The 21,629-nt window shown below is 35.9% G+C and overlaps 1 protein-coding gene across 1 annotated transcript in view; it reads left to right on the forward strand.

Moving 5' to 3' along the window:
- The first annotated feature begins 20,826 nt into the window (after positions 1-20,826).
- Positions 20,827-21,629, forward strand: part of LOC120539265 (mitogen-activated protein kinase kinase kinase 11) — a 61,634-nt gene continuing 60,831 nt past the window's right edge. Inside the window, exon 1 of the mRNA XM_039769173.1 lies at positions 20,827-21,026. Coding sequence (XP_039625107.1) covers positions 20,878-21,026 — 149 coding nt within the window. The 5' untranslated portion in view covers positions 20,827-20,877. The remainder of the gene's footprint in view (positions 21,027-21,629) is intronic.

Raw genomic sequence — 21,629 nt, forward strand, 5'->3', positions numbered from 1 at the left:
CTACCCCCATCTCTCTTTGCTCAAAATAAACCCACTCTCTTTAGTGTATTTTTAAATTAACTTAATAGTATCTTGATAATAACAAGGTATCAATTTCCATCAAAAACATTAAAATGTTTGGGTGTGTCCAACCTTTTGACTGGTAGTGTATTATTATGCAAAAATAGTAAATTAAAACTTCATATGTCTGGGTATGTGTAGATTATGGTTACAGATTTCAGTAGTTTAATATAATCATTTAGGATGTTTGTCTTGATGCTTCATTGAGGAACATGTTCTTCCCTTTTTTTTATTGAATCCTATCCACTTCTACTGCTTGTGCCTTTGTATGTTTTTCTGGCTTTGTATTTTTGTTGCATTTCCTATTTCTAGCTTTTGTTAAAGATGCGGTAGTGAATATACAAAGCAATAATAATATTAATCAGGTAATTTCTTTTAAACCCAAGACTGATATAGTAGAGAAAATGTGCCAAATGAGTTACATTTTAAAAGTATAACTCATGTATGTGGGGTAGAGATCACTGGGGTAAGTCTTGCTGCTTAGGCGCAGTTGTTCACTGAAAAAGGTAGCAGTATCAAAATTAATGTTTTCTTTCATATGCAGTACCCAAAGTAGATAAGAAAGAAAGATGTTGCATTTTGTAAACGGATAGAGGATTTAATTCGTTAAAAGCACTTTTCTTTTATCTTTGGATTTTAATCATGCAGGTTAGGTGGATTGGCAATTCTAAATTGGCCCTAGTGTGTGCTTGGTGTGTGGGTGTGTTTGTGTGTGTCCTGCAGTGGGTTGGCACCCTGCCCAGGATTGGTTCCTGCCTTGTGCCCTGTGTTGGCTGGGATTGGCTCCAGCAGACCCCCGTGACCCTGTATTCGGATTCAGCGGGTTAGGAAATGGATGGATGGATGGATACTTTTTCCTGATGCAATCTGTCTCTAGTAGAGTCGTAGCCACCTTCTCAAAGGACTTTGCCTGTGTGTGAAAGCATGAATTATAGACTTGATCCCTTCTGGCTAAATGTCGTCTGCTTTGTTCTAAGCAGGGTCAAGGGGAAGTGAGAGGCAGAAACTTAGCATACTGCCCTAGTTAAAGGTAGAAGAAATTTGCAGTTAGTAATACTTACTGTGTAAGGCAGCATCAACCTACCTAATGCAGGTCAAGGTTTTTTTTTTAATATCTGTTTATGAGACCTTCTTGAACATGTTCTATCATTATACACATCTCAACATTGAACAGACGTAATAAAGAATAAACATACTATCACCTGGATCTGCTATTAAATCTACCCTTCCCTTTTTGCAGATTCAGATTATTTTTCAAGTATGTGCTAGCATTTTCCTTCTAGCGAGTCACAACCATGCAAGATATGACCTAAAATCAAGGTAGGGATTCAGATTGTTGTGTGTTTCTGAGGTAAATAGTAGTGTTGATTCTAGTAAATATACATATAAGCTGCATGCATTGACTTGCTAAAATTTAACTTCTTCCTCTATTATGGATAAGAGACAAAACAGAATAACAGTTGTTTTCTGGCCAGCATGTACAGTATATATCATTTTTAATACAATACTGAGCACAGCATGTCTTATATACCATACTTTTCTCTTTTTTGGATCCTGTTTGGAGATTAACCTTAAACAAATACAGTATGCTAAATCCTTTTTGAGGCAACTGAGAAAATTTGACATACTTCAGGAAATACACTCTCAAGTTTATTTTTTCAGAAATTCATCCATCCTTCTAATAAAGTACTTGTTTTAAGGATCTCTGAATAGAAAGGTAAACAGTGTTGCTTCATTGAATCAATTGCTTTTTCTAGTGTCTGTTCCAGCTTTCAAGCAAACTAAACCTCTGTTGAAGGTGTTTTCATTTGTGAACCTACAGTATTAGAGTTCATAAATCTGTGATTCCACAGTCTAATTGATTTGGATTCAGCCATCACTACAGAGCTGTTGATGTCTGGAATCAGGACTAGAGACTTTGTTGACTTGTTCTTTTCAGAGGTACAGTATAACCAGAGCTGTTATTAGGCTACTCTGGAAAAGACACTTACCAGTATGCACCTTATTCAGACCGGTCAGAGAGGATATGATTGGCTATCCGCACAGATATAATCATAGGCAGAGGTTTATGATGTTTACGTATTGTTGTGACATTCCCATTGTGGGCCTGCCCAATGCAGGTGTTGACGTTCTAGAAGTGCTTTTATATTCGGCAACATTTCCCTTTGTAGTTATTTCAGTGTAGGAGTAGAGGAAAAAAAAACATGTTTCCACTTGTGGAAAAACCATTTTTTGTGCAACTGTGTAAAAAGGTCACCCATGTCTTGATGCTTTTGGTAGTGAAGCCAGTTGACTGTGTATCACAAAGAAAATTTTACAATCTGCTGCTGAACTTGATGTCACAATGAGAAAGCCTCTTGCCCTGCAAGTGCTCTGTGCTTAAAATGACTGGGATATCTCCACTGTAATTTGTAAATCATTTTGGATTAAATTCTTAAATAAATAAATTTATAATGGGCTTCTGGGTAATACGTTTGTTAAAGTTAGCTGTTTCAACAGAAGTTTGTTTTGTGTGTCCATTCTCTCCCTCCTCCCCACCTCCCAAGTTCCACTTCCTCTTCTCTGTTTTGCCTTTCCTGGGTTGTGGGTTGTTTTTTGTCAGTATTAGACTTCCTTGAAGACTGCCTAACACCCTGTCCAGGCCATCCTTCTCCTCCTCCACTTTGATATTCTGAGCTTCCCAAACTTACATGAAATAAAGTAAAACAGAACCACTCTACTGTAACGATTGGGTGTGTTTTTTAAATTATTTGTCAGTATTAAAGAGTTGTTTAGTTAGAGGTGCATCAATGTACAATTGTAATTGTCTCAATCCCCTGGTGAGGAAAATCAATATTATAAATAGACCTAAAGACTGCCTCTCATAAACCATGTACTTATTTTATGGATGAACAAAACTATTGACTACTGCTTGAACAGGTTTTAATACAAATGTTTGTTTTTTGCTTCTTTTATATATCTAAGTTTAAAAAAATCAAGGGACAAATTAAGTTCTGTTAATAAAAAAAATATTTCAATGCATTTATTGAAGTCGATTATGTTCCTATTGGTTTTTTAGCTCTGTTCTTCAGTTACTTATATTTGAGTGACTGCACATATTTTGATTGTGTTTTGTCAAATTTTCAAACAGTTTATTTAAAGCCATTTTATAAATTTTTCAAAGAGGCTACTGCAGATTTTGAAAACAATTTTTTAAATCATGAAACCGTAGTGAGAAGCCATGACCCCCATTTAAATGTGTCTTTTCATTTTTCTTCCACTTCAAAGAGGGTAATGTTGTTGATAAGCTAATCAAAGTCACAGTAGTTGACACATCACTGAAAAGTTTCCATGCTTAATGTTCAAGTCTTGCAATAATGTAACAGTAATGTTTTTGTTAGGAAGCATAAAAACTTTTCAAAACTACTGAAAATGATTGTTGATGCACATTTTTTGCCGTATGGTGCCATGCATAATAACACAACACTGAAAAGTTTCCGTGCTTAATGTTTGTCATCTGTGGTGGGCTGGTGCCCTGCCCAGGGTTTGTTTCCTGCCTTGCGCCCTGTGTTGGCTGGGATTGGCTCCAGCGGACCCCCGTGACCCTGTAGTTAGGATATAGCGGGTTGGGTGATGGATGGATGTTTAAGTCTTGCAATAAAGTAACAGTGATGTTTGTGTTGGAAATTGTATAAACATTTCTATATTTTTATGCTTTCCAATTCCCTGACAAACGTCCAAATTAGTGGAATGAAAAATGTGCAAATGCACTGTATTTGTACATGTGGGAGTGTGTCAAAAATATTGTCTAAGGAGAAAAAGGTGTTTTTCATGAATTTTCACATAAATCAGTGATGATTATTACAGTTTGTATCAACTTGAAGCATGCAGTATTATCTCCATGTGTATGATTTGTGTTGCATTCTTCTATTCTATTATAGAAGCAATATAGAATGCCCCACACAGTAATTTCTTGAAATACCTGTGGTAATTGAGAGCAAAATTAGTAATACAGACCTGTTATCGTTCCAAGATTTTTCTAAGTATACAACATTTTTGTTTGTGGTTTCAGGAACATAATCATATTGAATTAAACTATACATTTCAGAATAATACAAGAACACTACAGATATTTTAGTTTGGAACTAAAGGCAGAAAAGATGTTAGAACAAGTAACAGAACACCCACATATCATTCCCACAGGAGGCACACATTATCCTTTTGCAATTAACTAATCTCAGAAAAATATTCGAGTTTTTGTGGTGGAGTTTAATACTTTGCCAAAACAGAGCTTGGGTAATGGTTGTTGTCGAAGTCTCATGCTAGCAGGTAAATGAAAAGAATACACAGTGGATAAATGAAAACAGCTTAGAAAGTAATATATTTATATTTGATTGTTATACTGAAAAAATCTTGTTAATTTTGTTGTGTTCAGGTAATGCAGAAAAGATGCTACCTACTAGTGCTGGATTGGTCTAAAATTTTGATTTTGGTCTTGATATCAGCTTTTGAAACTCACTGCTGAAGCAAGAAATGGATAACACCACCCTTTCGACATCCCCTTGAACTCAAGAATTGTGGGTCAGGGGGTGGTGGGTGAGGCTTTGGACCTCTATGGATTCTCAAGTGTGTGAGGGAACGAATGAACAAAGAGCTATATACAAGGTCTTTTAAGGCTACTGTTTACTTCCTGTACCAAAAATATCAAACTGATGGTACCATATTGTTTTTTTCAGTCTTTTCAGTACTGGCAAAAAAATCACATCTGTGATTCTTCTCTTTACAAGGTTAATCATTTTTCTCAAGCTTACATCAAGAGCAGGGGTTGGATTTAAACATGTAACCTTCAGATGTGCACAGTAAATACTGAGATACATATCTGCTGAGTTCATGTCATAGTTAAACAGAAGACAGTTTTGTGTGGAATCCTGTGACTGTGCTCTGTATGTAGTATTATATTACAGAACTATTCAAGCGTGAAGTCTTAATTCAGGTGCATCTTAATGTTTACAAAAATTCATTGAATACTTCTAGAATTGTTAATGCACAAAATTGATCATATACAGTAGGTATGAATTTAGAATAAATGTATATTTTAGCAGCAGTAAACATTTCTTAACTAGTGGACACAAAAAATATATCTGTATAAGCTAAGCTTCTTTAAAAATGAAAGGCAAGTATCAGGTTAGAAAGTAAATTACAGTACAAATCATAAATGGGAGGGATAAAGCAAGTTGCGTGTAAGAGACAATGTTAAAAGACCAAGCAGTGTCACAGGAAGCAAGTTTTACTCAGCAGTTTACAAATTATAAAGTTAAAGTCATAGTTAGGTAAATATACAGTAAGTGAATCCTTGGGAGAGGTGAAAGGAAGGGGAAGGAGGCAATAACTATTCTTTTGCTTTACACTTGAAAGGAGAAATGTGCAATGCATCACAAAAGGAGTATCATGCAAAATGTTACAACTCACAAAATGGAACAATTTAGTAAAGCCACTTGTGAGAAAATATATTCATTATATATTTGTAATTGTGTGTGCACAGTTGTGCTGAAAAGCAAAGTCTGTGATGATGGAGGTTCCCCTGAGGCTAGTACTTTGAAAGATTTTTCTTTCAAAAGCACATTTGTATTATTTTCAAATTTATGCTCTCTTTTAAGTCACTGCAGGTCTGTTGTGCAAGGAACTCCATCCATCCATTATCCAACCTGCTATTTCCGAACTACAGGGTCATGGGGGGTTCTTCTGGAGCAAACCCCAGGCAAGGCTCCAGCCCACCACAGTGTGCAAGGAACTGTGCCCACTAATGTACTCCTTATTACAACATAGATCAGTAGGGTGTTTTTCATAAGAGACTGGAAAAGACCCTCTAAATAAAATATATTATTAATTTAATTTTAAGATGCTAGATGTTTTCTCCTCCCTCTTCTTAACACTTACACCTGGTTTCATCTATCAACAAAAGCGTAAGAACTACCCAGAGGAGCAAGAGTAAAGAAACTGATTATCAATCTATTAAAATTAGAGTTGGTGCTATTTTAGGGAAATTAGGGGCAGGCATTTGATAAGCTTGTTTGTTATTGTTATATTCTAATGCTGGTATAGGCAGCCCCAGGTTAAGAACATCTGACGTAAGAACAACTTGCCCTTACAAACGGACTATCATATTAAAATTTTGTAGAAGGAATAAGTGTGTTCAAAGCGAGGAGGAGTATTTTCAGGGGGATTAATGGAAATGTGTCTTTTACTGTAACACATTTTTTTAATTCAAACATTCACCATATTTTTGATCACACCTCGTAGATTGGCAAGAGAAGAAATGTGGTGGAGATTGAGTAAGAAAGAAGTACATGAGCAGTTCATAGTATTAAAAAAAGTGTATGATGAAGTGAAGATGGCAAGTCATGTGGGAACCAGGAATAGAGAATAGTGCAACATCAGACTGGAATGACATCTGAATTGTCATTGAGCCTATTATTGTTTGTACTAAGATCACATGAGATCAGTAAGAAAATGAAGAAAAAGCCTTTGTTGTCAATGCTGTTGTCAGGTGTCCTTGAGTTTTGTAAAAGTATAACTGAAGAACTGGAAATTGAATTGGAAGAGGTGGAGAGATGCTCCAGAAGAACAGGGCATGAAGATAAACAAATCAAAAACTTAGTGTACTGTATGTTCAGCAACTATAGTGGAGAGTGAAAAAGTGAAGGTTCGATCAGTTGAGATAAAAGAAGTGGAGTCCTTTCCGTACTTAGGATCAATGATTCAAAGTGTCTGAGACAATAGGATAAATGGAAAAATATACAAAAATGATAGTGAGATTAGCTATTTTGTAATGAGGGCTTAATAATAAGAAGGTAGGAAATAGAAACCAATGGAAAAGGGAGATACAGATCCACTGTGGCAACCCCCAAAAAGAGAAAGAAGAATAATTAAATATAATTTTGAAATAATTGAATAGCAGAAATTTAGATTTAAAGTGCAAGAATCAATAGTTTGGTTTTGTGTTGAATCTTCAGAGAGATGTAGACTCTGCCACAGACTTTGAGAGAGATTTCTGGATGTTAAAAATTAAATGTTGGATAAGAGTTTTTGTCGGTTGTGTAGCAGTAATAGGGAGAACTCTAACTTTGAGAGATCTCGGCTGACTAAATCATCTTTAGCAAAGAAGCAGTGAAAATGGGTGTTCAAGGACATTGGAATGTATAGCTTTATAGTCTGACAGTGGAGTTTTGAAGATGAGTCAAAATTGTATAGGATGCCAGTGTGGTAGGGCGAGTCATGGATTGTGTGGTACTATAACACCCCATGCCTTCACATACTTTGGCATGACCTTGAACCCTGGCTATCTTGTAGTTCATATACTGAGATTGATCAACGATGGAGAGACTGAGACATTAAAGTGAAAACATTGTGAATTCTTTATTTACAGTGATAAAGTAATTTTTTAAAAAAGGAAAAAAAAGTATTTTTTAACAAACACGAACAAAGTTTTGTTTATGTGAATATTTCTGGGGAAGGGGAGCCATAGCTTTCATCAGATTCTTAAAGAGGTCTGTGATTCCAAAAAGGTGAATAGTTGCTTAAAACTGTGCCATGGTTTGTTCCACCTGTCCCCCCACCTGTCCCAGTACTGATCTTCGAATACTGCAACATGGGCTACGACCATGGTCCCCAAACCAAAACTCTGCACTTGCCTTTCAAAGAGCTTTGTGTCTCTGCATATGTGCCCGCCAATGCGACTACTCTCTGCACATTTCCTTCATCCATCCATCAGTTAAGCTACCATGTTAAACTCTTTTTTTTTTTTTTTTTACCCTGGGCCCTTCGCTCTCTGATGTTTACAGCAACTCACTGTGCTGGCACACAAGGCACGGGCCATGCAAAGTTACATGAACCCCACCCCACTGCCTTTTGGGTTCATGTACTATAAGGCTGCAGCACTGTCTGCTTGATGGTGCCCTCTCATTTCATGAACCAGAAACAACAAGGTAAGTGCCCCTTAATCTATTCCTGCTAAATTTGTGATGCAGCCCATCATAGCCACAAGCTGAATTACCCAACCCTTATAGTGACGGACTAAAAATTTGTTACTTTTGAATGTACTCTAAGTGCTAACAATGTGTTTTTTTTATTTTTAAATTGGGACTTCTCAAGTTAATGTTATCAGCTTGTGCTATGCATCCTGTAGTTTGCATTTTCATTTGAATAATAAAATAAGCATATCATTGTAAAATTCAAAAGCTGCATAGTAATTTTATATTTGTCAGGATGTTTTTAATCCATAATATCAAGATACATCTGTATTTAAACAATAGTTGTGTATTATTTAACTACTCTGAAGAGGCAGCCAGGGTTTTAATCAATACAAGGCAGGCACAGTCATTTCCGGATTCTTACAAAAAGCGATCAATAATTATACAGTTTGCCAAAAGTTTGACATTTCTGGCTCGTACTGTATTTGGAATGCTATATTCGTGCTTCAGTTATGATGTCTTTCAAATCTGTGTCAGACTACCTTAAAGGAAGCAAGTTTAACTGGCAGTCATTTAGTTTAAGATCACTTTGATTATTACATGTAATACTCCTATCTATCTATCTATCTATCTATCTATCTATCTATCTATCTATCTATCTATCTATCTATCTATCTATCTATCTATCTATCTATCTATCTATCTATCTATCTATCTATCATTACACACACAAATAATTCACTATATTAAAATGTTCCTCCACTGAACATATGAAAAAACTGAAATTATATGAAGGATATCATTGTGTTAATCCACAAATATTTATGAAGGTTTTTGTTATTAATGGCACTTTCCACTAACAAACTTTGATTAATATCCTCTTTTAGACTGCTGCATGTACAAACATTGTAGAGGAAAGGACTGTAAAGTGATTGGACTGTTGCTGTCTGTTGTGCTCCTCAACAAGCACAACAACGGCTCTGTTTTATGAGGAAGCTAATGAGAGCTCACCTCCCCCAGAAGCTGGTGGTCAGTTTCTATAAATGCCCTATAGAGAACATGTTGACTAACTGCATGATGGCCTGGTATAGCAGCTGCACCAAGACCACTAAAGAAGCCTTGCAGCGGGTTATAAAAACAGCAGAGGTCATCATTGGCACTGGACTGCCATCATTCAAACTCTTCTTGCTCGACTTGCTGTGTGAGAAGGGACAAAAACATTATCAAGGATACTTACCCTGCTCCTCCCATCAGGCAACAATTTTAGATCAATCTGCATACAGACAAACAGACTAAAAAATATTTTTTTCCCATCTGCCATAAGCTTTCTGAACTCTGAATCTCCTCAGTCAGAGATAATTTTTAATTGAATATGTGCAATAAGCTATATTGGTAATGTGCAATATACTAATACTGTATAATACAATATATAATATGCAGTATACTGTTCATTAATAGGTGCAGCAAGAATTCATGCTGCTGTACATTGGGAAATAATAATTTGTTCTGGTTACTTCATCACTTAACACTGTATATGACATATTTGAAAATATTTGACACATCTTGTATGACTATATTATTTTCTCCCTTTATTAACTTGAATTCTGTTTAAGTTATTATTTCTGTTCTATTCTTTAAATGCACCTTTGGGGTTGCCATAAAAGTCATTTCTTGGTGTTACACAAAAACAACAAAGTACTTGAACAACTAATCTATCTGAGATACACACATTTACATTCAGCACAATGGCGTTGGATCCAGAATTCTTAGTTTGAATCTGGCACCACGTGATTGCGTGTTTGAAATCTGCACGAGTTTTCCACCTCTACTTTTCCTCTTGCATTCCCAAAGATAGGCTAGTTAGGTTGTTGGATGATTGAAAACTGGGCTGTGTGAGTGGTAGTGTATGTGTGTAAGTGTGACTAGCAGCAATGAACTGGTGGCCAGGACTGCCAAGTTGACTTCCTGTCACACTGAATTATTAACAGACTTGTCCTTTTTGTAACAGTATGCTGAGGCCTATACACTTATAAGGATGATAATATGCTTAAGAATGTCTCAACTATTTTTGTCCCACAGTTTGTTTTGCCAGCGTTCTGTATATTTATATAAAGGTTAAGCCTTTTATTTGTTTTTAAATGTTTGCACATATTTCCTTACAGTTTTCTTTTCCCTTTATGATGTTTTGCAACATCACAGAAAGAGAGGGGCTGAAACCAGTTACTGTGCAAATATCTGTGTTCTTGCTCTGTGATAAACTAGTACTTAGTGGCCCATACCCAACATAAATGGGAAAGTATTGTCATGAATCCTTAATGATGCTTAGCTTTGTTCTTGTGATGTATTAGAATATGTGAAGTTAGAATGTATACAGTCTGAATATGTATAAAGTATACAGTACTTTAAAAAATTCTGTCCTCCCGATAACTAGCAGTAGAATAAAGTGCAATATTATATAATAAGCAGTGCTAGAATTTAAACTGCAGTACAGTACATTTTCATTTAAGTTAAAAAGGCATAATTAAAGTGTAGTGAAGACCAATAATTTGGTGTGGTTCAAGTTTAGCCCATTATGTAAAGAGCAAGAGGGAAGCAGAGCTGAAGAAGAGCACTTAAGCAGAATGAAAGTGGGTGGCTGACTGCAGAAGGCGCCCAGGTGCATAGAGGTGTTCAACTGCCAACAAAACACACATATTAACCGCTGCTAATTGTCGTGTTGAGAACATGGTATTGCAGTTTTAATAAAAAGAATTGTTTAAAAAATAAAGTTTGATTGAATTAAAAACCAAATGAGCTGACTGAAATGAAAATGCACTTCATAATCAGAGTGTTACAGCTCATGTCAGATGAATCATCAGTGGCAGAACAATGGAGAGATACATATTTCTGCTCTTCTTTTCTGTGTGGAGCTTGCAGCTTTTCAGTAACTGCTCATTTAGTCTTGTGGTGCCATGATACTAGAACTCTCTTCCTGTGTTTATTAGAAGAGTTTCTTCAGTAGTGGTGTTCATATCTGAATATTCATTTTAAATCTGTTGAATTTGAAAAGTAATCCCGTAAAGTAATTCTACATGATTTTTATGTTTTGTGCAATCAAAAAATGAGCTGCACTTGAGTTTTCTGGTGGAAGCTGGTTAAGGAAACTTTCACACAAAGATTAGAAAGGTTTTGTTAACTTGGAGAACTGCAGGTGTATGGAACAAGTGGTCTTGATGCTTATTTTGCAAAAGGTAGGTGAATAAAGATAGAGGGGCTATGTATGCTTAAACTAACTGCTCTTGCCAAAACGTTTTTTGTACAGGTAAGGAAATGATACCTGTGAATCCTTGCTCAGAACCTTTTAAAACACTGGCAAATGCTTAGTTCATTTTGCTCATATTGTGACTGCCACAGTGAAATTTTAAGCCAAGGTAAATTGAACCTTGCCACAAGGAATGGCTCTTCAGTTTCAAACTATCAGTTAGGCAGCAACCTGAAATCATTCGTACAGCAGTGGACACATTTTATGAATGTTACTGAGTTACTTCATTATTAATAGACAAGAATGAACACATATAAATCATCTAGCCAACATTAAAAAACATAAAAAATTGAAATAAACTATGCAACTACAAATATACATACACATAAGTAACATATTTGTTTAAACGTAACAGCTAATTTGTACCAACTATTTAAAATAATACATTCCTCATAATTGCCATTGTTAAGTTAAACACATTCAGATTCAATTCCCTGCCAGTTTGTCAGCTGATGGCAAGTAAAACTAGAATGTTGTATTTGTTGTTTTTCATAGGAGAGAGTAAAATGGAATGGTAGAGAAAATGGTGCTTCTTCTCTTCATTTACTAGCTCCTTCACTATATCCCTCTAGCCAACCATCTTCAGTTACCTGAAAAAATATTTCTGAGTAACATTCAGTTGGAACAAACTATAAAAGGAAGAGGCACAACTATATCAATGGAGTCAATCTCTTCAGCAGATTGTAAATGTCCAAACAGTATTTTAACCAAATTCTTCATCTAATTGTAGAGTTCACAATGTATAGCAAAAGCCAAGTATCTTGTTGTGTGTCTGGTCATTTGGTTATGGACTGCTAGAGTCAGGGGGAAAAAGCTTTACAGATCATTCAAGTTTATGTTATTTGCTCAGTATAGCCAGAAATTTGTAAGAAAACAAACTACATGGAATTGAAGACCCAGTGGAGATTACATCTTGCCTGAAGAATGGCCCTGATTTGCCTCGAAAGCTTGCATATTGTAATCTTTTTAGTTAGCCAATTAAAGGTGTCATTTTGCTTGACTTTTCACTAAGAAAACAAAAGTAAATAAGCAAATTTGTATATTTAAAAGTTGGAGCACAAAAAGTTAAACAGTAAATGATAGCCTTGTTATAAAAGGCACCAGCTGGACATTCAAGTTGTTCCAAATGTGTAAGACGTAATTCTGAGGAAAAAAAAAAATTTTTTTTTAATTTTCGGTAGATTAATTTATTTATTAGGTTTATTAGGTCAATTTTTCTGCCCGGCTTGAGAGGTGATTACACTTTGTATTCAGGATGGTAGGAGTCCTGTATTTAGATATCTCATATCTTTGGATGGCCTTTTTTGTGTATGGTTGTCTCACCATACTGCACAGTGATGCTACCACACAGAACACTTTCTCTGGTACATTGATAAAAATATGAGAGACTCATATTTTATTTATGTCACATTTTCTTAGGCACTTACTAAAGTCTCAATAATCTTTTACATTTTTTAGTTAAAACTTTATAATCACAATATAAGCAAAGCCATTAAACATCTGTAACCTGAGGTATACAAAGAAGTTGGAATTTTCTTTCAATGTGACTGGGATGTGACTCTCAGTATCTTCTGAAATCCACAATCAGTTTGTTTGTAGTATTTGGAGCACAGTTGGCATCACTATACCAGTTTGTGTGATATGCTTCCTCATTCCTGGGTGTAGCCTGTTTCATTGTTTGTGATCATTTCAGTCTTTACGATGTAATCAGCAAAATTGTTAGTATATTTAGCTGCTCTGCCTGGAGTGAAAGTAAGTAGAGTCCCAGGTATCAGACTTTAGGGGAGTCAATATTAAACTCAACATGGATGAGATTTAGTTGCCCATCTTGACGACTTTTAGGCTGCACAATTGAAAATCCAGTATCTTATTGCAAATTGAAATAAAGAGGTGTATATTACTAAGGTTTAAGAATAACTTAATTGGAACAGTTGCTTTGAAGAGCAATGATAATTCAGTTTTATCCTGACATACTTGTAGATCTGTTCAAGTGTTTAAGGCCAGCTTGTGTAGCTGGAGAAACATGCATCATCCACTGACGGGTTTATTTTATAAGCCCTTAGACAGTAGTTGTTCTTTTGCATTACTTTATTTTTCTTGGGCAGCAACTCTACGGTAGTTTTCTTATAACTTGCTGTTATGACACATAGATGCAGCCAGAGGTTAAAATGTCTTGTAGTCAGAGGTTAGTTGAACTGCAAAGGTGGGATAAAACACCATCCTGGCCCGCTGGCTTGAAGGAATTTTACCTTTAAACTCTCATTTTTCACATTATGTTCACTGAATTGTAGTACAAAGCCATCTGGTTAATTGGAAGCCTTGATGTAAAGCTTGTTTAGACTTTCGCATCTAGAGGTGAGGTATGTTGGTGGTTTAACTGGCATTCCCATTATAAACGCTGATACCTTGCCACATGAAATGGTGCCCTCAAATTGTGTTTTAAGTTTCATGGCATCCTTTGGTTGCCTTTGTATTAGCCTTCTGAAGGCCAAAGCTATGTTTCTTTTTTGTGGAATACGGCAGTTTTTTAATCAGGTATGTTAATGTTGTGATGGTAATTATTGATTAAGAACCTTTAATTTGACCTTAATTTTACTGTTGTGTACATAGCGTATAATAAACAGGATCAATTTAATTTACTTGTTTGACATTAACACTGTATGCTTTTTAAAGTAGATGGTGTACTATTTAGTTTACTTTTTCAACAGACAGGAAGATGAAGAATAAAGGTATATCAAGTTTACCAGAGATTGGATGTGCCATAATGGTATAAACCTATTTGAAGGAGTACTGACAGTGATCCAGAATGCTATTACCTTTAGCAGGAAAGGCAACATACTGAAATGACTTTGGTTACACTTTTTTAGATTGCAGTGCTTAACATAACCTGCTGGAGTGAAAGAAACTTCCAGATACACGTTGATATGTTTACTGATGATGTTGTATAGATAACTGACGGCTGCTTCAGAATTAGCTTGCAGTTCGAATTATTCAGTCATAATAATAACAGAAGGAAATTCTCTTAGGAGGTAGAAGGATCAACATGAGATGCGCCAGGTTAGGCATGGATGGACTTCACTGCCCATGCACCAGTTTTTGCTTATCATCATGTACAAGTCTCATTCTTTGTCCTTGCCAGCTAAGTCATTTGCAAAATCAAGACAATAAACTGTGCATCCAGTTGGTTGAATCATATCAACTGTTTCTCTGAAGCAAAGCATACAACAGTCTCTTATACCCTGCTGTGAATTGTTTTCAAATTGTAATTCAATGGCCTTGCAAGGCAGTAATAATACTTTCACCAGCATGGTACTTGACTGGAGCTTCTTTTCCCACATTACTTAACAGTCACAGGTACGCTACCTCTCCTTCCCTTTTCTAAGAATGATGATCTATGTCTTTTGGAGAGCAAATTGTTGCAGAAATTCTGTTGTTTATGATAATGTCATTGATTCTAGGTAATCAATCATAAAGAGGGTGTTAATCATATATGCCTTTTTCTCTGAGTTTTCAATATAATAATGTCAAAGAGGCCACAGAAAATATATGGCTGCATTTTCTTTTGTTGCACAACATGTTATTGGTCATATGTACTCTCAGCATCTGATTCATGTCTTGGTCTTCTATGGTTGGAAAGGCTACTCATTCCAATTATAACCTCAGATTTTTTGGAGAACAGTGTGCTCAACTTCCACATCCCAGTTACTATTAAGACAAACTGTCAAATATGCTGGACATGTCTGTAGTATTGTGACTACTGTGGTTGACAGCTGTCAAAACCAGAGCTACCTTTTTTTTGTTTTGAGGCCTTTCCTGTGGCAGTGCAACTTGCAGAATTGGGTGCTGACCCTTAGCTTTCAAGAGTTCTTTTGGCCTCTGTATTTTATGAATTTGCATATCCTTCTTTCTAGCTAGAAACAAAGCTGCAACATCAAATCTTAGCTTCCATCTTGTATTTAAGGTGGATGGTGCTGGGCTTCTTTTGTAATGTAGCTAATAGGAGGTTCACACAGAAGTTCATGATCTTTATCTTCAGTCTTGCATCTCTCATTTTTCCTGCTGAGGCGTTTTACATCTTGCTGTGAAATTCTACATGCATTGATTATTGCAGTCCTCTGAACCAATGTTTAGTGATCCCCAATGTGAGGGCTACATCTGAACTTTGCTTTGCTGTTCTAGTTTGCTTCTTGTTTGAAGGTTCATTTGTTATCTTTGTGGAATGCCAAGCTGTTTTGCAACTGTTATATGCCATTATGAAAGCTGGGACCCACATCTTCATTTTAGTGAAGTGGTTTCCCAGAGTAATTTGCGTTTTTTTTCCCCTGATTCTATATGAATGCATGTATTTCTTTTTTGCTTGCTTTGTCCAATTCCTATTTATGTGTGTCTTTAATGCTTAGTATTCAATTCTTATACTTTCTGCTTTTTTATTTTTTTTTTTAATTTATTTATTTTTTTTTTGCAAATCACCAAAACCTTTGCTTATGCCAAGTTTGGTCAAATTTCTGCTTGGCTTGGATGTGTACCTGGTAGGGTTGTGTATTGGCAAGAATCTTTTGATATGATAATGTATCATAATACAGGGTTTACAATTCAATATATTGCGATATATTGAGATATTGTAAGCAAGGCGATAAACTGCAATTATTTAAAATCTAGTTTTAGGAAAACTGCGATTGTATAAAGAACACACCATCCTATGCACAAAATCTGAGTAAAAAAAGTTTACTTTTTTATGTAATCGGAACAGTAGGATCTGCAACTGAAAATATTACAGTCCATGTAACTACTTTTTGCGCAATCTGATGGAATTGACATTGGCCTATAATTAATTAAAAATACTAATAAAAGTGATTGTACTTTTAGATCCTACATTAAAGGTTCACAGTATGCCACAGAATTTCTCAAATAGTTAATAAAAGAAAATGCATAGTCCATATAACCTCCAACATCTTAGCACTGCAGTCTGAGCAAAGGAATTAACATTTGTCAATATTAGTAGAAAAAAAAATAAAAGTGCTTGCAGGAGTCTTTAGGTAAGCAAATTAAGAAAATAAAAGCATAAACAGAGAGAGAGATTGTGTGTGTGTATAATAAATTCTGTTTTAAAGGTTCACATTCTGTTGCAGTATGTATGCCACTTTTTAATATCTCATGCTTGAATAGTTAATAAAAAAAATGCATTGTCACAGTAGCATCCAACATCATAACACTGTTTTTTTCTGCAGTTTACATCTGACTATATCAATGAAAGTTAGTGTTTTTGCAGGATTCCTAACAAAATATTAAACAAATGTAACCAAAAAATGTATATACTGATGGTGAACATTCTCAGATCCTTTACTTGAATTGCACATGTTATTAACGTTTGTATGTATGTATGTATGTATGTATGTATGTATGTATGTATGTATGTATATCAGTGCTTAGTTTTTAATGTCAAGGGTTTTGTGGAGGAATATGAGCTTGTCACCATGACCAACAGTTTTCAGGACACTTCTCTGTGCAGTAACAGTGTCTTCTGTAGTGGAGAAAAGTCTCTCCAAAGAGACACTTGTACCAAGAATGTACAGGAAGCGCTTTGCTATTCTAGATAACTGAGGGTACTCATGTTCGTGTTCCACCAACTGAGATGATTTTATGGGAGCAGCAAAGGGGTTTCTTCTCTAAACTTTTTAATTTGGCAGGGCCAAACATAGCTCCTAGCAAGTCAGCCAGTGCACATGAGCTCCTTGCTTTCTTAATGGATGCCTGTGGGGGTTGCCTGTGGGGGCAGAGCCATCTTTGTAGATAGGTGGGTGATAAACCTTCTCTGACTGGTCATTCTCTTCTACCAGATTGTCTATCTCCACTTGCTGTTAAAAAATATCAAAGTATCAAATTAGTACTGGGTAGAGTAGTGGCTCTGTGGCTTAGGTTCTGCACTGGTATTGACAAGGTTACTGGTTTAAGTCCTGTTACTACCAGAAGGGATCCTACTGTTTTGGGCCCTTGAGCAAGGCACTTAACCTGAAAATTTACATTACCAAGGTGGCATCCATCATTGGCTTGAGTGCCTCAAGCACTTCCTCAACACATGCGATGTCAGCCTTTCTTTATGTGAAGATGTCCTTTTTACTTTTTTTGCCCTCTGTTGAAAGGAGTGCTGCATAGATGGCTGGTTATTGTTCTAAAGATCTTTCTGTCATGTCATAAGTGTATTGCTACTGTGTGACAATGTCTGTGATTAACCTGTGTTTTGGTAGTTGGAGTAGGTCATGTTTGTGTATTTGCTGGTAGCATGCTATGGTGCTGCATCTGAACCTGTTGAGTAGTCTCTGTACCATTGCAATTTAAGTGCCTTCTTCGAGGCAAGATTCAGGAGGAGGAGAGGAGAGGTTAGAAGCGTGCACTGATAGAGCGCATTCAAGCTGTGTGCAAAACATTGTACATATGTCATGTCTACGAGTCCAGCTGCAATCTTCATATTGGATGCATTGTCTGTTACAGTGTTTTATCTCTTTCAGTTCCAATTGCCATTTATTAACGCCCTCTTTTAATAACGCTGCAATGTTCCTGGTTGGCTGTCATGCATCTCTTTTATTTGTAACATTTATGAGTCTACCTTCCACTCATCCATTATGATTTGCTGTTATCATTATGTATGATTCAGTGGCCTTTGATGGCCAAGCATTACTTGTCAAAGCAACTCTCTAAGCTGAGCTGAGGGGTTCCAGTACCCTCGTTTTTACCTCCTCATACAACTTAAGTACAGTGATGTCAGGGATTTATTTTTGGGTGGATATAATGTCCTGAGACTCCATTGTATTCACCTTATTTCGGAAGCCTTAATTCTATACAACACTGAGAGGGTGCATATCTTTGGAAATTAGTTATTTTGGCATGACACATTTGGTAGACAGCAAGGCTCTTATCGATCACCTTAGTGGTTTCTTTATTGTGGAAGCCAAAAGAACACCACACTTCAGCTCTGTATGCCGCAGAAGCTGGTCTGACTCTTCTGGTTTCAGCCATTGATGGTAACATTACTACTCAGCTAGGTTTGCTAAAGATAACATTAGCAGTGTTTCCTTACACTACTTTGTGTCTTAATTTACATTGTTATGTTAGCTGAAGATTGATTACAACACTGATACAGTTGTGCTTGAAAGTTTGTGAACCCTATTTCTGCATAGATATGACCTAATACATCATCAGATTTTCACTCAAGTCCTAAAAGTAGATAAAGAGAAACCAGTTAAACAAATGAGACAAAAATATTATACTTGGTCATTTATTTATTGAGGAAAATGATTGAATATTACATATTTGTGATTAATTTTTGGCCACTGTTTTAAACAATTAAGTTTGCTCTATTGTTTTCTATATAATTTGCCTTTCACTGTGAAGTTTGCACTCTTGATTGTGTTCAAATACTGATAGGGCAGGCACAGGTGTCTTTTTTGACCACAGAAAGTCGGACATTGGTTTTATGTCTCATTCGAAGGACAGCAACACTTTTTGCAGCATAGTGTCCATGTCACTGCACTGGGGCATTGGGATCCACACATAGACCCCAGGGTGATCCCTCACTGCTGGCCTCTCCAACACTTTTGCCAGCAGCAACAGAAACTTTTTCCTAGATCAGTTGTATTCAATTATGGGCCTGGATGTCAGTAGTGTTTGCAGGTTTTTGTTCCCGCCAGATTTGTAATTAGAAGCCAGGCCAAAAAAGATAATGAAACATGGTATATAATAATATAGCTTGATAGTCCTTTCATTCTTCCAAGACAAAAATTGTTAACTAAAACTAAGCCCAAAAACTATTGCTTTATTAGTAAATAGACAGGTTCTAAATAAGAAACTGGTTAAAGTGAAAACCTGCAGCTACTGTGGACCTCCAGGTCCGTAATTGAGTATCATAGGACCTAGATGATCTCCCATCCAAGTACTGGCAGGATATAGCTATATTACCTTTTCTGAAGTGCTTGTGATGTGGCTGCTGGTAGTTATTATTATGAATGATTAAACGTGACAGTCAAATGCCACATTAATTTCCTGGGTTTGCTTAAACTAACACATCTTTCAGCTTTTGGGAAACTGGTATTAATTGACATTCTAGTCTTATTGCTGTACTGGAACTAAGTGCACCACTGCAGATGGCAGCAGAACCAGCCAACAAGAAATAATTGTGTTCCAAAAATTGAATACAATTTTCTTGTATCAGCCCCAAATCAGATGGGCAGAGGGCAGAAAAGTGAAAGTTAAAGATAAATAAATAAAATGAATATACGTAGTGGTCTTTAGTTTTTGATATTTTTCATGTAACCAGTGTCCTTTGTGCTCTCATCTTGCTGCTATGGAGACGCATGTAGTAACATTGCATTTAAACATATGTTGTATACTGTACATATCATTTACATCAAGCTCAGCTGCAACCCCGTCAGTTCCTGGGAGAAACAGGAAAGCATAGGGTTGGCAATCAGAAAATGACTTTGTTTCTTCCTGCTATTGTTTTCTATTTCACTTTAAATATACTAGGCTGTTGAAACTGAATTCCTGCTCTAAAATGTCTTGATGCACATTGGTCTTAGACTGAATGGCTCCTTTTAATCTCTAAAGAATTTTGTGTTTTCTTTATTTAAAAATAAAGTTAGAGTATTTCCACTTAAAACTGGTTTCATCCATGCTGACAAAGTCGTTATGTTTATGTAAGATGGCTTTGGGCTTGAATACAAAATGCATTAAAGTTTATTAAATTTGTGCAAGATAAAAATAGAATCTGTATTTCATTAATCTGCATGCTACAAGTACAGCATTAAGCAAGTACTGTATTAACATCATCTGCATGCTTATCTTGATGAACAAAACTCTACAGCAGTTGTCTATATACATGCTGTGAAGGAATGTGTAATAAATATTTCAATTTTTGCTTTATTTCATCACTATGATTTTATTTTTTATGTCTTTCCATAAAATCAAATGCAGACACTCTGTAGTTTACAAACTAATGGTTTTGTTTAATGCACCCAGGTAGAACTTTTAAAAGCAGTAATATCTTGCTGTAAATCAGTGGTGTTAATTTTATCTTACACCGCACAGCTAATGCTGCTGAATAAAATGTGCTTTGTACCCTTCACCTAATGATGAGGATATCATGGATTGATTGTGTTATAAGGATGTATTTATTTTTATTTTTATATGCCCTCTCTGGTAGTTTTTTTGAAATATTAAGCTTATAAATGTAGTTTTGAATATACCCAGCCTAAGCATCGATAGTATACCTTTGAAATAGCAAAGAATAGTTAAGGGTGTATTTTTTTTTTTCTTTTGGCATGTTTTTTTTTTTTTTTTAAAATGTAGCTGTTGGTCACACATCCCTAATGAGATCATTTAAAAAAGAAAAGAATTAGTTTTCAGTTTGCCCAGGTAGATATTAGAAATTCATATCCAGCTATAGTTTAATTTACTAAGACCTTTACATTAGTCTGTTTTATGTGCTGTTAATCTTTAGTAAAAAATCAATCTTCTATATTTTTGTCTCTGTCACTTGCAGTCCTCCTGGCACAACCAATTGAGAATGAGGATATGGAGGGAAAAACACTGAAGATCACTGATTTTGGCCTTGCACGAGAGTGGCATAAGACAACTAAAATGAGTACAGCAGGAACCTATGCCTGGATGGCACCAGAAGTCATCAAGTCATCTATGTTCTCCAAAGGCAGTGACGTCTGGAGGTGAGGAGCTTGGTTTAGTAAAAATCCCATTCAGAGAAACTCTCATTCTTAAGAACTCCTTTCTTTTTTATCTTCTGCCTTTATTGGTATTCGGATTATTGTTTTATCACCACTTTTAATTCAGTCACTGCACTAACACTAGGTAAGCAGTTCCCTAGGAGTCTAATGGGTCTTTCTTCTACTTCTTTTGTTTCAAATAAGTCTCTAGGGATTGGAGCTTGGCATACTGCATATGTAAAATCTGTGGGAAGCTTTTTCTTATTATTATTTCAGTTTAAAAGTGGATATTATATTTATTGCACTTTCCTACTGGTTTTACTTTTTGTGAAATTCTCCTTGCATGTTTTGCAATGATTCAAGCAACAATGTGTTTGCACCGCACAGAATGGAAGAACTGTTGCAAAAGTCTTTTTTTAATTTTAATAATGGTTGTCTGTTCATTTATGGGGACCATTGTAAATACAGTCCGCTGACCATCTGCCATTTAGAGGTTGTAAATTTGTACTCCTAGCGTAATCAAGCTGAGAAGCAGCATCTTATTCAATCACATGATTATAACACTTAGCCTTACGTTTTGTGCCCAAAGCTTGTAACCAGTTGTTC

Source organism: Polypterus senegalus, chromosome 11 (genome assembly GCF_016835505.1).
Source record: "Polypterus senegalus isolate Bchr_013 chromosome 11, ASM1683550v1, whole genome shotgun sequence".
NCBI lineage: Eukaryota > Metazoa > Chordata > Cladistia > Polypteriformes > Polypteridae > Polypterus > Polypterus senegalus.